The sequence below is a fragment of the Carlito syrichta genome, unplaced genomic scaffold (assembly GCF_000164805.1).
Source record: "Carlito syrichta isolate Samal-C Ts95f unplaced genomic scaffold, Tarsius_syrichta-2.0.1 Scaffold303316, whole genome shotgun sequence".
NCBI classification, from domain to species: domain Eukaryota; kingdom Metazoa; phylum Chordata; class Mammalia; order Primates; family Tarsiidae; genus Carlito; species Carlito syrichta.
The window spans coordinates 79,162-93,808 of record NW_007247412.1 but is presented as its reverse complement, the minus strand read 5'-3'; the positions used below and the strand labels follow the sequence as shown (position 1 = coordinate 93,808).

General features: G+C 38.4%; 1 protein-coding gene across 1 annotated transcript in view; it reads left to right on the top strand.

The window, feature by feature from the left end:
- The window catches only part of RSBN1 (round spermatid basic protein 1), a 54,804-nt gene that overhangs the window by 10,379 nt on the left and 29,778 nt on the right, over positions 1-14,647 (top strand). The window contains exon 2 of the mRNA XM_008058370.2: positions 4,706-5,379. Coding sequence (XP_008056561.1) covers positions 4,706-5,379 — 674 coding nt within the window. The remainder of the gene's footprint in view (positions 1-4,705; positions 5,380-14,647) is intronic.

Sequence of the window (14,647 nt, the reverse complement as noted above, 5' to 3'; positions counted from 1 at the left end):
ATGACCTTTTTTTTTTTTTTTTTTGAGTTGGAGTCTCACTCTGTTGCCCAGGCTTGAGTACAGTGGCACGCTCACAGCCACCCCAGCGTCAACCTGCTGGGCTCCAGCGATCCTTCTGCCTCAGCCTTCCAAGTAGCCGGGACTACAGGCACGCGCTACCACGCCCGGCTAATTTTTTATTTATTTATTGTAGACATGAGGTCTCGTCAAGTTGCTCAGGCGGGTCTTGAACCCACAGGCTCAGGCAATCCACTCACCTCGGCCTCCCAAAGTGTTGGAATTACAGGCTGAGCCACCGAGCCTGGCCAATGATGACCTTTTTAAAGATAGCCAGCAATTTGTTTCTCAGGTGAATGTTTGTATCTTCCTTTGTAGAATTACATTATTTCTGTTTATATTTACTTATTCTTTGAGTCCGAGTGTCACTCTGACACCCAGGCTGGATTACAGTGGCATGATTATGACTTACCACAGCCTCAACCTTCTGGGCTCAGGCAATCCTTCCACCTCAGCCTCCTGAGTAGCTGGGACAACAAGTGCACAACTACACCCAGCTAATTATTTTTTATTTTTGTAGAGATGTCTCACTTTGTTGCCTAGGCTGGTCTCCAACTCCTGGGATTGACTAATTCTGCCTTGGCCGCCCAAAGTGTCGGGCGTGAGCCACTGTGCCCAGTATCTCACATGTGAAAACTCTTCTTAATCACAGATATAGTGTAGTTTGGCTCTTTTTCTACCAAGAACTTTGGTCAATAAATTTTAGCTTTTATACTATGGGAATATACTCAAAATGTGTCTTCCTGAATAATTTCTCTGCTGGAAAGCTAAAACCAGAAGTGGTAGATTGTGAAGACTTTAAATATTGACCTTCTCAAGTAACATTTTAAATTCAAGCAAGGCATTTGGTTTCTTTCTCATAAAACAATCTTAGCCAACTTAGTAATAACCTTTAACAATTTGTGTATATGTGTGCCATTCTCAATTACTGGCCACTACAATAATTCAGTAGTACATTTTGTTTATTCATGGAGATTCATTAGCTAGAATGAGTTGGGCAGTCTCAAATGTCTTAACAAAATTGAGCTTTCTATATCTCAGCTTTGGATAAGAGTCACAATTTGAAAAGCAGAATTAGTGAGGAAATGGATTGAAATTTATTTTATATTTTAAACTTTTATCATGTTATTGTGTGAGATTACAGTTTAAGGTCCTTTTCATTTCCTTGTATAGTACTTTTTGTTTTGTTTTTGAGATAGGCCATGTTGGACTAATTGAATGGTTTTCATATAAGTTTTGGAATAAAACCCACAGAGACTTGGCCACGTTAGAAATGCCACTGGAAAGTGGATAGTAATATAGAAAATGTGTTATAATCAAGGCAGTTGCTTCTTGGTGTTAATTTCATTGGCAGATCTAGGTCGCAGTTCATCTTTTGCATACCAAATACTTCTTCTAAAGCTTAAAATAATAAGATCTATTCAGAGATATTTTTTGTTTTCCTGTGAAATTGCTAAAACATTTAGCAGAGGGTAATTACATGACTATTTAAAAATTGGTCTAACCTTTATATTTAACGACATTAACTTTTAGTTGCTTGGGAGAATTGCCTAAATTACTGATTTGATATTGGGGAAAGTACTTAGATTAATTTTATCTGATAAGAAATAGAAATGACTGTTACTAAGTGTTTTAAAGAATTCTCAAAGATTTAGTTGTATATAGAATAAAAAAGATTGCCTGCTTTTTCTCTTGTCGGTTTAAGCAATCTGATTACATGTATATTTTGGTTTATGATCTCAGTTTAGTTATAATGTTAGCAAATGAGGGGTTTTCATTTTGTTCTTAAAAGTAGTTATAAAACACAGGAAAAGTTAGTTGGTATATGTACATTCCAAAAATTCCCAGAATTGTGTTTTTGGAGGGTAGACCTACACTTGTAAGTTGTTTCTCTGGTTCAAATGGTCAGCCAAAGTTTGTATCTGGAAGTTAAAACAAGGTTGTGTCATGATTTCTGGAAGAAACTGCTCAAGTTGTGGCGAACAGGTGACTGGTTCTTCCACCATGGCAATGCACCTGCCCACACCATTCTGAGCGCTCAGCAGATTTTGACCACAATAGGGGCATGACCCTGTTCCCCATCCTCCCTACTCACCCTTTTTTGCCCTGAGTAACTTTTTTGGTTTGTTTGTTTTCCTGATGAGAAAAGCCCTCAAAGGGAAACATTTTGTCCAGTAGAAGAGGTGAAAAAACAAAACAAAACAAAAAACAGCAGAACTGGGCACTGTGGCTCATGCCTGTAATCCCAGCATTTTGGGAGGAGGAGGTGAGATGATTGCCTGAACCCAGGGGTTCAAGACCAGCCTGGGCACCATGGCAAGATTTCGACTCTACAATAAATCAAGAAAAAGTAGCCAAGAGTGGTGGCGTGCTCCTGTGTTTCCTTGGCCACCCAGCAGGTTGAGGCTCTGGTGGCCATGAGCATACCACTACACTTTAGCCTGGATGACAGTGAGACTCCAACTCAAAAAAAAAAAAAGGCAGCAGAAGCACTAAGAGGCATCAAAAATTGATGAGCTCAAAAGCTGTTTTGAGCAGTGGAAAAAGAGCTTGATTAGGTGTATTATATCAAATGGAGAGTACCTTGAGGGTGACTGAAATTTAAATGGATACACAAAGGGAGAGTACCTTGAAGGTGACTGAAATTTAAATGGATACACGTGTAAGGATACACAAGGATACACGTGTAAGGATATAAATATATTTTGGGTCTTTTGGGGTTCCCTCCATAATAAATAAAGTTTTTGAGTTGCACTTTTCAATCTTTTCTTTAAATTTCATAACGGTTGTAATATCTAGTTTGATTTGGAGCAATTTTTTATAGAGTATTGTGATGATCATATATTTATATCTTATACCAAGTAAATTCTTTTTTTTTTTTTTAATTATAAAGATACGGTTTTTCCCAGATGTAATAATAGGATTAATGGGAGTGTCTTAACACTGAATTACTTGAGTAGTGTCGGAAATACTATTTTTGGGTGGATAAAGTCTGTACTTTAAATGCTAGACCAAACATAAGGATTGATAAGGACTGTGTCTGATACTTAACCCTAAAGATGTCTTGCTAAGTGTGATTTCCAACTAGCAGACAACGGTGTTCGGGCACGGTGGCTCATGCCTGAAATCCCAGAACTTTGGGAGACTGAGGTTGGGAGGATTGCTTGAGCCCAGGAGTTCAAGACCAGCTTGGGCAACATAACGAGACCACGTCTCTACACAAAATCAAAAAATTAGCCAGGCGTAGTGGAGCATACCTGTAGTCCCAGCTACTCGGAAGGCTGAGGTAGAAGGATTGCCTGAGCCCCCAGGAATTTGAGCTGCAGTGAGCTGTGAGTGTGCCACTGCACTGAAGCCTGGGTGACAGAATGAGCCTCTGGTTTAAAAAAAAAAAAGTGTCATTCTACCCAGGGCTTGCTGATCTATAATAATTCTTTAAGAACTAAAAGAAAGTTTCTAAATTATAAAAGTAATTTGTTTATTTTAGAAAATTAGAAGCTAGATATTTATAACCCTACCACCCATAACTACCACTAATCCCTTGATATATATTTATCCAGATATTTTTGTTTTATTTATACACACACACAACAGTATATATAAATGAACCAAACCTTTTTTCTTCTTGGTCCTTTGCTTCTTTTTCGTATATTTTCCCCTAGATCTTTACATACCTGGTTTGTCTTATTATTTAGGATTCAGACTAAATGTCACTTTCCAAAAAGAGCTTCCCCAGAATGTAGAGCAGCCTACTTATCACTGCCTGGTACTTTTCTTTTTCTTGTCCAGTTAGATAATAAGCACCAAGAGAGTATGGATTGGGTGTTAGCACCATATACTATATCCCTAGTGGCCAAAAGTATTCCTGACACATAATAGGTACTTAGAAGGATTTCTGGAAGAGTGTAACCTTGTATGTCAGGTTTTTAAAAAATCTATAATATACTTTATAATGGCTGGGTAGTATTTGATAGTATGTTACTACCAGAGTTTAATTAGTCCCCTGTTATTAGACATTTAGGGGAATTCCCTGTTTATGTTGTTCTAAATAATACTGTCATGGATATCTTTATATGTCGTCTATTATTTTCTTAGGTAACTTTTACTTGGAAGTAGAATTTCTGGGTCTCAGGATTATAAATATTTTAAAGACTTTTGACCTGTATCACTAAATTAGCCTCCTGAAAGTTGTACAAGTTTATATTTCCTGCAACAGTATATGAAGATGACCAAAATAATCCAAAATCTTTGCCAATTTGTTAGGCAAAAATGGTATCTTACGGCTTAATTTGCCTTTGACTCATCTATATGTACCATAGTAATTTGTGAACTGAGCAAAATGTGACTGACTTCAATTTAGATCTTATAGTGGTTATTAAACACATATTCCATACAGCATGGCATATGTGAAATTACTTGGCTATTTCCTTTATTTTGATTACAAGCCATTAAATTTAGCATAATCTTCAATCCAGAGTATTATTATGTTTTAAGATCTGTGTCTGATTCATTTTCTAAGCATATAAGTTGTGATGACCAATGTAGAGAAATTGAGAGAAGGTTATTTTATTTGAGATCAAGTACCTTAAGAAGCTTGTATGCTGACACTTGTCCTAGCAACTAACTTCTTTTTAATTATTGTGGCCAGAAACACCAGATGAAAATGGTAAAACCCAGAGAGCTGATGATTTTGTCTTGAAGAAAATAAAGAAGAAAAAGAAAAAGAAACACCGAGAAGACATGCGTGGAAGACGCCTTAAAATGTACAATAAGGAAGTACAGACCGTCTGTGCTGGCCTGACCCGCATCAGTAAAGATATTCTCACGCAAGGACAAGTAAATAGCCCTTCAGGAGTTAATAAGGAGTCCTTCAGGTATCTGAAAGATGAACAGCTGTGCCGATTAAATTTGGGCATGCAAGAATATCGGGTACCCCAGGGAGTACAAACACCTTTTATGAGTCACCAGGAACATTCTATTCGTAGAAATTTCTTAAAAACAGGTACTAAATTTAGCAACTTTATTCATGAGGAACACCAGTCCAATGGTGGTGCTCTTGTCCTTCATGCTTACATGGATGAACTCTCATTTTTGTCTCCAATGGAGATGGAGAGATTTTCTGAGGAGTTTCTTGCTTTGACATTCAGTGAAAATGAGAAAAATGCTGCTTACTATGCTTTAGCAATAGTGCATGGAGCGGCCGCTTATCTCCCGGACTTCTTGGACTACTTTGCTTTTAATTTCCCCAACACTCCAGTGAAAATGGAAATTCTGGGCAAGAAAGATATTGAAACAACAACCATTTCAAATTTTCACACTCAGGTAAGGTAAAACTATTGTTAAATTATTTAGTAAATGTAATATCTCAGTAATATTAACTTTATCCTGTTGCATAGCACATACCAGCATACTTTTGATAAAAATTCATGGTGATAAAGGTGCTTTGAATTGTTTGTTTTTGATTCTAATTGAAAAAGTCTTAATTGCTGAGTTATTTGGGGCAGGGATTGTTCCTTGCTTGAAGAAATGCTTTATATATGTTATGCATCATTACAAGTCTTTATGGAAAACCAGCTTGAAAACAAATCTGGTCTGTCACAAATCAGGTAATGTTAGTATAGAGGATGTGATTTAGATTTGGTAGTCTCAAGGTAACTTTAGTTAAGAGTTTTATGACATAATAAAACACATGGAGGAGTATTGGCCTATTTATTTGCTAGTTTTTGCATCTCTTCCTTCTTCCTTCAGTAACTTGTTGGCAGTCTATCCCAGAATTATACCCCATTTATGCGACTTGCAAGTGTCACTAGGAAGACCGCCGCAGCCTCTGCTCCTTCTGCCTATGCACAGTTCTAGGTGAAGACATTTTCTCTAGCCTTGCTTGGGCAGCTAGGCTTAAGTCAGCAGGGAAATGTCTCTTTCCTAACCAGTGGTTTTAACCAAACTTTTTTTTTAGTGAAGTTATTTTAGGGCATAAAAAGATGTTAATAATGTGGCCTAGTTTTTTTCTTGCTTACTTTTCACAAAAGGATTATAAATATGAATGGTCAGCTATATGACTACTGTACATATTGCAAATTAAACTTTGGTGGACGCTATTTTACTTTTTAAAGATTTATGGTTATAAATCCTGCTTTTTCAGATTATCTAGTAATTTGCTGCCCTTTTTTTCTTAAGATTTTTTTTTTAGGTTATTCACCTCAAATAACTATTGCACAGTAAGACTCTCAGCTGCCTGCATTTTAGTGGTCTCAAGCCACTTAGACTTATTTGAAACCTCCTCGAACTTGAATCATTTTAGTGAGTCTTACTACCCTTGCCTCCAGTGAGGGGAGTATCCAGTTTAGATTTATGAGCTTCAGAATTTCTCTAATTGAAGTTCTCCCTGCAGTAAAGAGAGCAGGAGCAGCCAAACTGGAGAGGTCGCAAGATGGGGTTGCCCAAGATGTTGGAACACGTGTGCAATAAAGGGCTTCGTCTTGGATTTTGGCCTTGTTACCACAATCAGGTACTGAAGTGCTGGCTTTTGTAGATTTTTTTTCTTTTTCCTTCTTTCTTTCTTTTTTTTTTAAAGAGTTTTGCCCTTTGAAGTTTAAGGAATCCTATTTTTATAAATATTACAGAAGAGACTGAAACAGTTCTCCTAATATAGTTCATAATCCCCATAAATCCCTATTTAACAAGGAGAGATACTGCTGAGAGCAGAATTAACATGCTCTATCACTTTTTCAGTTTAGGAAAATGCAGCAAATTTTCTCCCGATTGATAGGCCAGCAAGAATATCTGAGAAATAAACCAGAAGTTTGGTGGGGGGAAGTCCTAATTTTGTAAGGGTGACTTTTTAACTTTCATATTAATTAACCTGTAGTGGATTAAATTTGTCTGTCAACGGACAGTGCCCAGTGTAAACAGTTAATAAAAGAAGACATCTCAAAATATTCCCTGCTGATTTTTGTCCTCTAATTAATTCTTTAAGATGGAGCTGAAATTTAGATGACTGTACCAACAACTTACCTTGAAATTTATAAAAAATTCTTTTAAAGAACATATTAGGTTATTATTAGTTTAGATATTAAATACTTCTACCACATAAGAATATTGAGGGCTATTGACTGAGTCTTGGCTCTGGTCTTCCTGGAACTTAATTTATGAATTTTCAGTAACTGGAGAGTAGTATGCAGTGTATATGGGAGGTTGGATTAGCCCATGAAACTTTTGTTTAAGTTTGCACCTGTAAAATCTTTGTCAGATGTTGGGATGGAAGCTAACACAATATTTCAAATTTATCTAGCACTTCATGGTTTATATAAATGCTTTTATATTCATATCTAAATATGTGAAACAACCTAGGAGGTAGGTAAGCAATTTTATCTCTGTTTTTCATTGAAGAAACTGAGACTTGGAGATGTTCATTGTTTGTTATTCAAGGTTATATAACTAGTAAGTAGGAAAGTCCCGATACAAACCTAGGCCACCTGAACAATGTTTGCATCATTTTACTTACTTCAGCCTTCCTTACTTCAGCCACTGGAGAAAGAATCAGTACTTTTCATCTAACACTGTGGTCAGTGAAATTAAAGTATCTCTGTTTAAAACAAAGTGCAAAAGGCTTCGTTTCTGTTATTTTTAACAAATATCTTTAGATCATTGGGAATTAAGTGACTACCTAGGGTATTTTGGACTCCTGTGTTTTGTGACTCTTATGAAGTTTTGTTAAATCTATAATAAAGTCAAGTAAATTTTTTATCTTAGAGATGCAGTTACTGGAAGTTACTCATGGCTTAAATGTGTAGCTATAATAATTATTCACAGTTATATTTCAAGATAGTTTATTCAGCAAACATTTTCTGAGAACCTACCATATACTGGGCTCTCTGAAAATGACTTATTGATGAGCTCAGTCTAGTCGGGGAGGCAACCAGTAATTGCAATACTGTGTAAGTATCATACAAGTGGAGGAGAGATAAGCACAGGGGACACCCTGAAATTCAGGAGCACAGTCTGTGGTTCCCTCCTTCATACTGAGGTATGAGAAAAGGCATTTTAACCCATGTAATGTTTGTGTCTAGTCTTGAAAGCAGGTTAATACTTAATTTGGTAAGGACATTTTAGGGGAATAACAGCTTATGCAAATGCATAGAGGCATTGATAGTGCCACACTGTCAAGGAGCTGCAAATAGCAAGAGGATCTGCTGACTTTTCAGGGATGGGAGGAACTGAGACCAGAGGGAGAGACACAAAACCAAGATTGCGAAGAGCCTTAGATGACATCCTTTTTAAGTCAGTTCTTTTTCCTAAAGGTAATGGGGAGTCATTGCGAAATTTTAATAGGAAAGTGCTGTCACTTCATGTTTGTAAAAATTGCATGGTAGTATGGAGGATGATATTGAAGGGGGGAAATGAGATTGGAAGCAAGAAGACTGGTTAGGTTACTATAGTAACCAGATCAGAAATGATCCATGGCCCAACTGGTTTTGGTACTACAGAGAAAAGATAGAAACTAGAGAAATCATTAGAAGATGAAGATTAACTGGACTTGGTAAGGGAGAGGGATAGTCTTAAGATGTGGTTTGGGACTGGGTGGGGTGGCTCACGCCTCTAATTCCAGCACTTCAGAGGTCGAGGCAGGGAGGTTGCTTGAACCCAGAAGTTTGAGACCAGCCTGGGCAACAGAGAGCAAGACCTCATCTCTGCAAATAATAAAAAAAAAATTAACCTGCTGTGGTGTCGTGCCTGTAGTCCCAGCTCCTTGGGAGGTTGTGATCCTGCTGCTATACTCCAGCCTGGGCGATGGAAACCCCTGACTCAAAAAAGTAGAAATTTCTCTATTATAATATTGAGGTCTCTTACTGAGGACCATGACTTTTAAACTTTATTTAGGTAGTAAAAGTTCTTGTAAATGTTACTTTTATTACTATAAAATGATAATGTTCTATAGGATTGTGGTGTTCAGTTTTAATGCCTACTGTTTCAGAAAAAGGCAAAAAACGTTATTCCCTCATTACATGTGGGAACAAGTCCCTAAATGGGTCTATTATGTGCTCTCTGATCTTTGATTAACATAATTAACATTTTATAGTGAATTGGTAGTACTAATAAGGAAGAGAACTGGTGGAGTGGTATGCAGCTGGGGAAATCACCGAGAGACCCTTAAGGAATCTGCAAATCAGTGTGCTATATAAACGGAGCCATAAATATTTTAAGGAGCAGGCTTTATGAGATAAAACAGCATAAATAAAAACAGTAGGTTTGAGTCTTTTCTCTCTCTCTCATTTTAAGTATAGTTTATAATAAACGCACTTTGACCCACTCACTGCTTTTGCACTGTGTGTTGTAAATTGGGAATGCCTCTCTATTCACAGGTCACAAGGGTAGGAAGATTGCTGGTTAGCTTTTTCCTCTGTTTTTCCGACAATTAGCTTGAATAGATTTCTTCCTGAAACATGAGTTCTGTGGAATACCAGCAGGGTTTTCCATATGGTACATTTCTAGCTTGGTGTGCTCCTGACTTTGTAAAAGGTGTATGTATTGGTGACACATTTGAGCTTACTTAACTCTCAGAAACTCATACAGAATAAAGTTGGTGGGTTTTTTTTGTTTTGTTTTGTTTTTTGGGGTTTTTTTTGAGTTGGAGTCTCACTCTGCCACCCAGGCTAGAGGTCAGTGGCATGCTCCCGGCCACCGTAGCCTCGACCTGCTGGGCTCAGGTTATCTTTCCGGCTCAGCCTTCCAAGTAGTTGGAACTACAGGCACGTGCCACCACGCCTGGCTAATTTTTTGATTTATTGTAGAGATGAGGTCTTGCCAAATTGCCCAGGCTGGTCTCAAACCCATGGGCTCAGGCAATCCTCTCACCTGGGCCTCCCAAAATGCTGGGATTATAGGCGTGAGCCACTGCCCGGCCTAAAGTTGGGTTTTTAATCTAGAAATCTACATATGTATTAACACAGAGCAACATATATATTCAGAGATAACTGCTTAACATTTTACAGATATTATAAATATATTCAAATTTTAATACACAGCTAACTTCTGTTTTTTTGGTAGGCAGATTTCTCTTTGATTCCACATTCTTCTTCTCTTCCCACTTTGCCTTCTGATTTTACCAAAGGCTTTGGTGCTTTTTTGTTGTTGTAGGTTTTTTTTTTTGAGTTGGGGTTTTCTGTTGCCCACCCAGGCTGGAGTACAGGGGCTCTGTCATGGCTCACTGCAGCCTCGACCTCCTGGGCTCAAGTGATCCTTCAGCCTCAGTCTTGCAAGTAGCTGGGACTGCAGGCCTGCGTTTCCATACCCGGCTAACTATTTATTTTTGTAGAGATGAGGTCTAGCTATGTTGCCTACGCTGGTCTTGAACACCTGGACTCAAGCAGTCCTCCTGCCTCGGCCTCCCAAAATGTTGTGATTACAGGCATAAGCCCTGTGCCCAGCCAAGGCTGTTTTCTTTGTTGATGTTATGTCTTCCGCTTCCCTGGGAGTATTGGTTTTTTTCTTTTTTTTTGTCTCTACTTACCTCCCTCCAGTCTTCTGAACACTTGTTTCCTTTTCCAGTATGCCCTAGCACATACACTTTTGGAAGTGCTAGAATTCATCTTGTTCCTTGCTTTCAGGTGCCATTTCCAGGCTAGAGTTTTCCAAACTTGCCAGACCTGAAGAATAATGCTAGTTCAGAATACACATTAGGATCTCAGGTACCTCTCTTGGAAATTCTGATTCATTAGGTCTGGGGGCCTGAGATAAATACCTTCAGTGATTCGATCTGTAGCCCCCATTTCCTCATTCCCTCCTGTTACAGTAGAAGATACACTACCTCCCCCTCAGAGGCTAAACGGCCTGCTTGGATTCTGGATTCTACCCCTTAGCCTAAGGCTGTTAAAAAACTGTCATCAAATGTACATACCATAAAACTTGTTAATTCTATGACATTAAGTATATTCACAATGTTGTATAACCCTTGCCACTGTTCATTTCTAGAACTTTTCCATCACACCAAACAGAAACGCTGTAACCACTTGCTTAAGATCTTTAATGTCAATTATGTACCCCCACCCCTCTAAGCTTTCCCTCCTCCATTCCCATATAAAGAAAGGTATAAATTATGTTAAGTAACTTACGCCATGTATGTGTCCTTTTCTCTTTCAAAAAGAATACACTTTTTATTTTTTTCCCAGAATTTAATCTTTATCCTGAAGTAGTGCTAAGATATACTAACTCAACATCAAAATGACAATTTTCCCTAAATTATAAATTGAACAAAATTCCAATAAGATATAAATAGTTGTTTTCTCTGAGGCAACCAAGCAGATTTTGAAGTTTATATGAAAGAATAAACAGGCAAGAACAGCCAGAAAAGAAAAAGTAATGATGAATAAGTGCCCTCTAAAGATGTAATAAACAGACCCAATACATATAGATTTTTGGCATATAAAAATGATAACTTCTCAAATCATTTGTGGCAGGAAGAAGATAGTGTTGGGATATCTGAATACCTAGTTAGAATTTTTCTTTCTGTCCTTATTACTGTATACCAAAATAAATACCAAGTGAGATAAAAGACTTAAATGTATAAAATGGAGACATAAAAGTAATAGAAGAAAACATAAATGTTTTCTTTTAAGTTTTGTTGTTGTTATGAGTCAAAGTCTCACTGTGTTGCCCAAGCTGGAGTGCAGTGGCATGCTCATGGCTCCCACAGCCTAGACCTACTGGACTCAGGCATGCCTTCTGCCTCAGTCTTCCAAGTAGCTGGAACTACAGGGGTGAACTGGTATGCCCAGCTTGATTTTTGCTAGAGAGATGGTCTTACTGTGTTGCCTAGGCTGTTTTGGAACTCCTGGGCTTAAGCACTTCATGCGTCTTCACCAAAATATGTGATTTCTTTTCACCAGCAAGCAAGCAGCCAGTTCTGCAGTAGATACCTTCTGGGTATCCTCCACTTGAGTTCTGATACCGAGGTAGCGTCAGGTCCTAGAGGTTGAGGGCTCAGTTCCCAGGACTGTCCTGCCCTTTCCAACAACTAGGACAACTCACAGAAGTTAAGGAAGCACTTACTTATGTTTATTGGTTTGTTATAAAGATATTACAAAGGATACAGATAAAGAGACGTGTGTAGGGTCAGGTATGGAGAAAGGACGCCGAGCATCCATGGGTCCAGGAACCTCCACATTTCAGCTATCTGGAAGCTTTCCAAACCCTGTCCTCTTGGGTTTTTCTGGAGGCTTTATTACATAGGCATGCTTGATTAAACCATTGGCCACTGGTGTGATCATCTTGACTTTCAGGTACTCTCTCCTCCCTGTGAGATTGGAAGTGGGGTTGAGAGTCCCAACCCTCTGATCAGGTCTTTCTGGTGACCAGCCCCATCCTGCATCAGGCAATATTAACATACAAAAATATAGTACTTTGGAGATTGTAGGAATCTTAGGAATTGTATGCCAGGAAATTTGGATGAAGATCAAGTATATATTTACAGTATCATACCCCCCCAAAAACAAACTCCATAGCCAACAAAGTCAGAAGACCAATTGTGAAAATTATTTATAGCTTATATCACTGACTAATACCAGCAACCCAATATCAAGATAAGCACATGACTCTCTTTAAAAAGATAACTTCATTCCTATGAAAAAGTGAAATTTGCCAAGATGCCAGTTTTCACTTAATCAAATTAGTAAAACTCCAACTTTGATACATTCTTTATTGAGGTTGTGGGGGCAACAGATAACTTCTCATGTTGCTGGTGGGATGAAACCTGGGGGTTTGCTCAGTCTTTCCATCTTCAACATTCTCCCTTAATTCTCTCTCCCTTTCTGTCAGTCATATTTTCAGTCAGTCTTGAAGGAATTGTTTACACTTGCTGTTCCCATTTTTTTCATCTCTCTTCAGATCATACAAATGTGGTTTCTGCCATGTGTTGTGGGCTTGGTATGGCAGGAGCCGTGGTGAAAGTATTCACCGAGACAGTTAGGATTAAGAAAGGTATATGTGTTAAAGGGAAGATATGCTGTGAAGAGCACAATTGGCTAAATAGCAGAGAGAGTGTTTAGCCCAGAGGCAGAGGCTAGACAGAAGTATTTGTAAATGTCGGGTCCTGTGTGGGTCAGGGGAATTGCCTTTGGGGGAGGAGTCTGCAAAAGGAAGTTCCCAGAGGTTTGTGAAACGCCTGCTTGATTGTGGTGTTTTTGTTTCTTTAAGATAGGGTTAATTAACAACAGTAGTTAACAATAGTTAACTGCCTTCTGTTTACCTTGGAACTTGCAGTGAATGGTTAACTGCTTTTTGTTTACTGCAAGCTAACAGCAAATGTTTTACAACTGGCTAAGTAGCTTTTACCGCTCTTACTGTTATCAGTACGTTTCTTTGTAGATCTTCATCTTGAGGTCCCTTTCCTTAATATAATTTACCCGGTTGATACTAGCCTGGTAGGGCCTCATATTCCTCCACAGTTTCTCTCCCCATAATTTCTCTGATGAAACATCTCTTGGTGTCATCAGTGGGCATTTTTCATCTTTACCAAAGCCTCAGCAGCATTTTGACCAAGCTCTTAAAATGTTTCTTACTGTGACTTTCAGGGTACTGTACTCTTTTTTTGTTTTTTCTTCACCTCTTTTGACCACTTGCCCACTCCTTTACATCCTCTTTTTTTTTTTTTTGGCCAGTTTTTCTTCCCCTTTTGGGTTTTTTAATGGAAGCTTCCCAAGACCACCTCTCTTGAACTGTGTATGTTTTCTCTAGTCAGGTCTCTTTGAAGTCTAAAATTTCAATTATTGCCAATGACTGGGATTTATATCCTCAGTCTAGACCTCTCCCGATTCCAGTCCCAGCTGCCTTCTGATATATACTTAGGTGTGCAAAGGTACACAAATACCTAGTTTCTATTGCTGCTATAAGAAATGATCACAAACAGTAGTTACACTGCAAATGTAGTTTCTTATGGTTTTAAAGCCTCTCAGGAAAAAAAAACCTTTTTTTTTTTTTTTTTTTTTTTAACCTTTTTTAGCTTCTAGTGTCCATCTGTATTTCCTGGCTTGTGGCCTTTCCCTCCATCCTTGAGGTGCCACTCTGTTCTCTCTGCTTCTGTTATCACATTGCCTTCACCTAGTCTAATCTTCCATTGCCTGTCATAAGGACACCTGTGATTACATTTCAATCCCACCTGGAAAATCCAGGATAATCTTCCCATTTCAAGATCCTTAATTCATACCTGCAAAGTCCCTTTTGCAATAAGGTAATATTCACTGGTTCTAGGGATTAGAACCTGGATATTTTTAAGGATCTATCTTTCAACTTATCACATACTTGAGACTCATCATGTAGAAGAGAAGGTATCATCTCCCTACCCAAACCTTGTCCTCCTCCAGATAGAGAGGAGTTTCTCCATCTGGTTACAAAATGCAGAACCTGGGCCTGGTGTGGTGGCTCATGTCTGTAATTTTGTGCTTTGAGAGGCTGAGGTGGGAGGATCCTTTGAGCCCAGGAGTTTGAGGCACTGCATTCCAGCCTGGGTGACAGTAAGATTCTGTTTTTGTTTTTTGGTTTTTTTTTGAGTTGGAGTCTCACTCTGTCGCCCAGACTGGAGCGCAGTGGCCGCTCC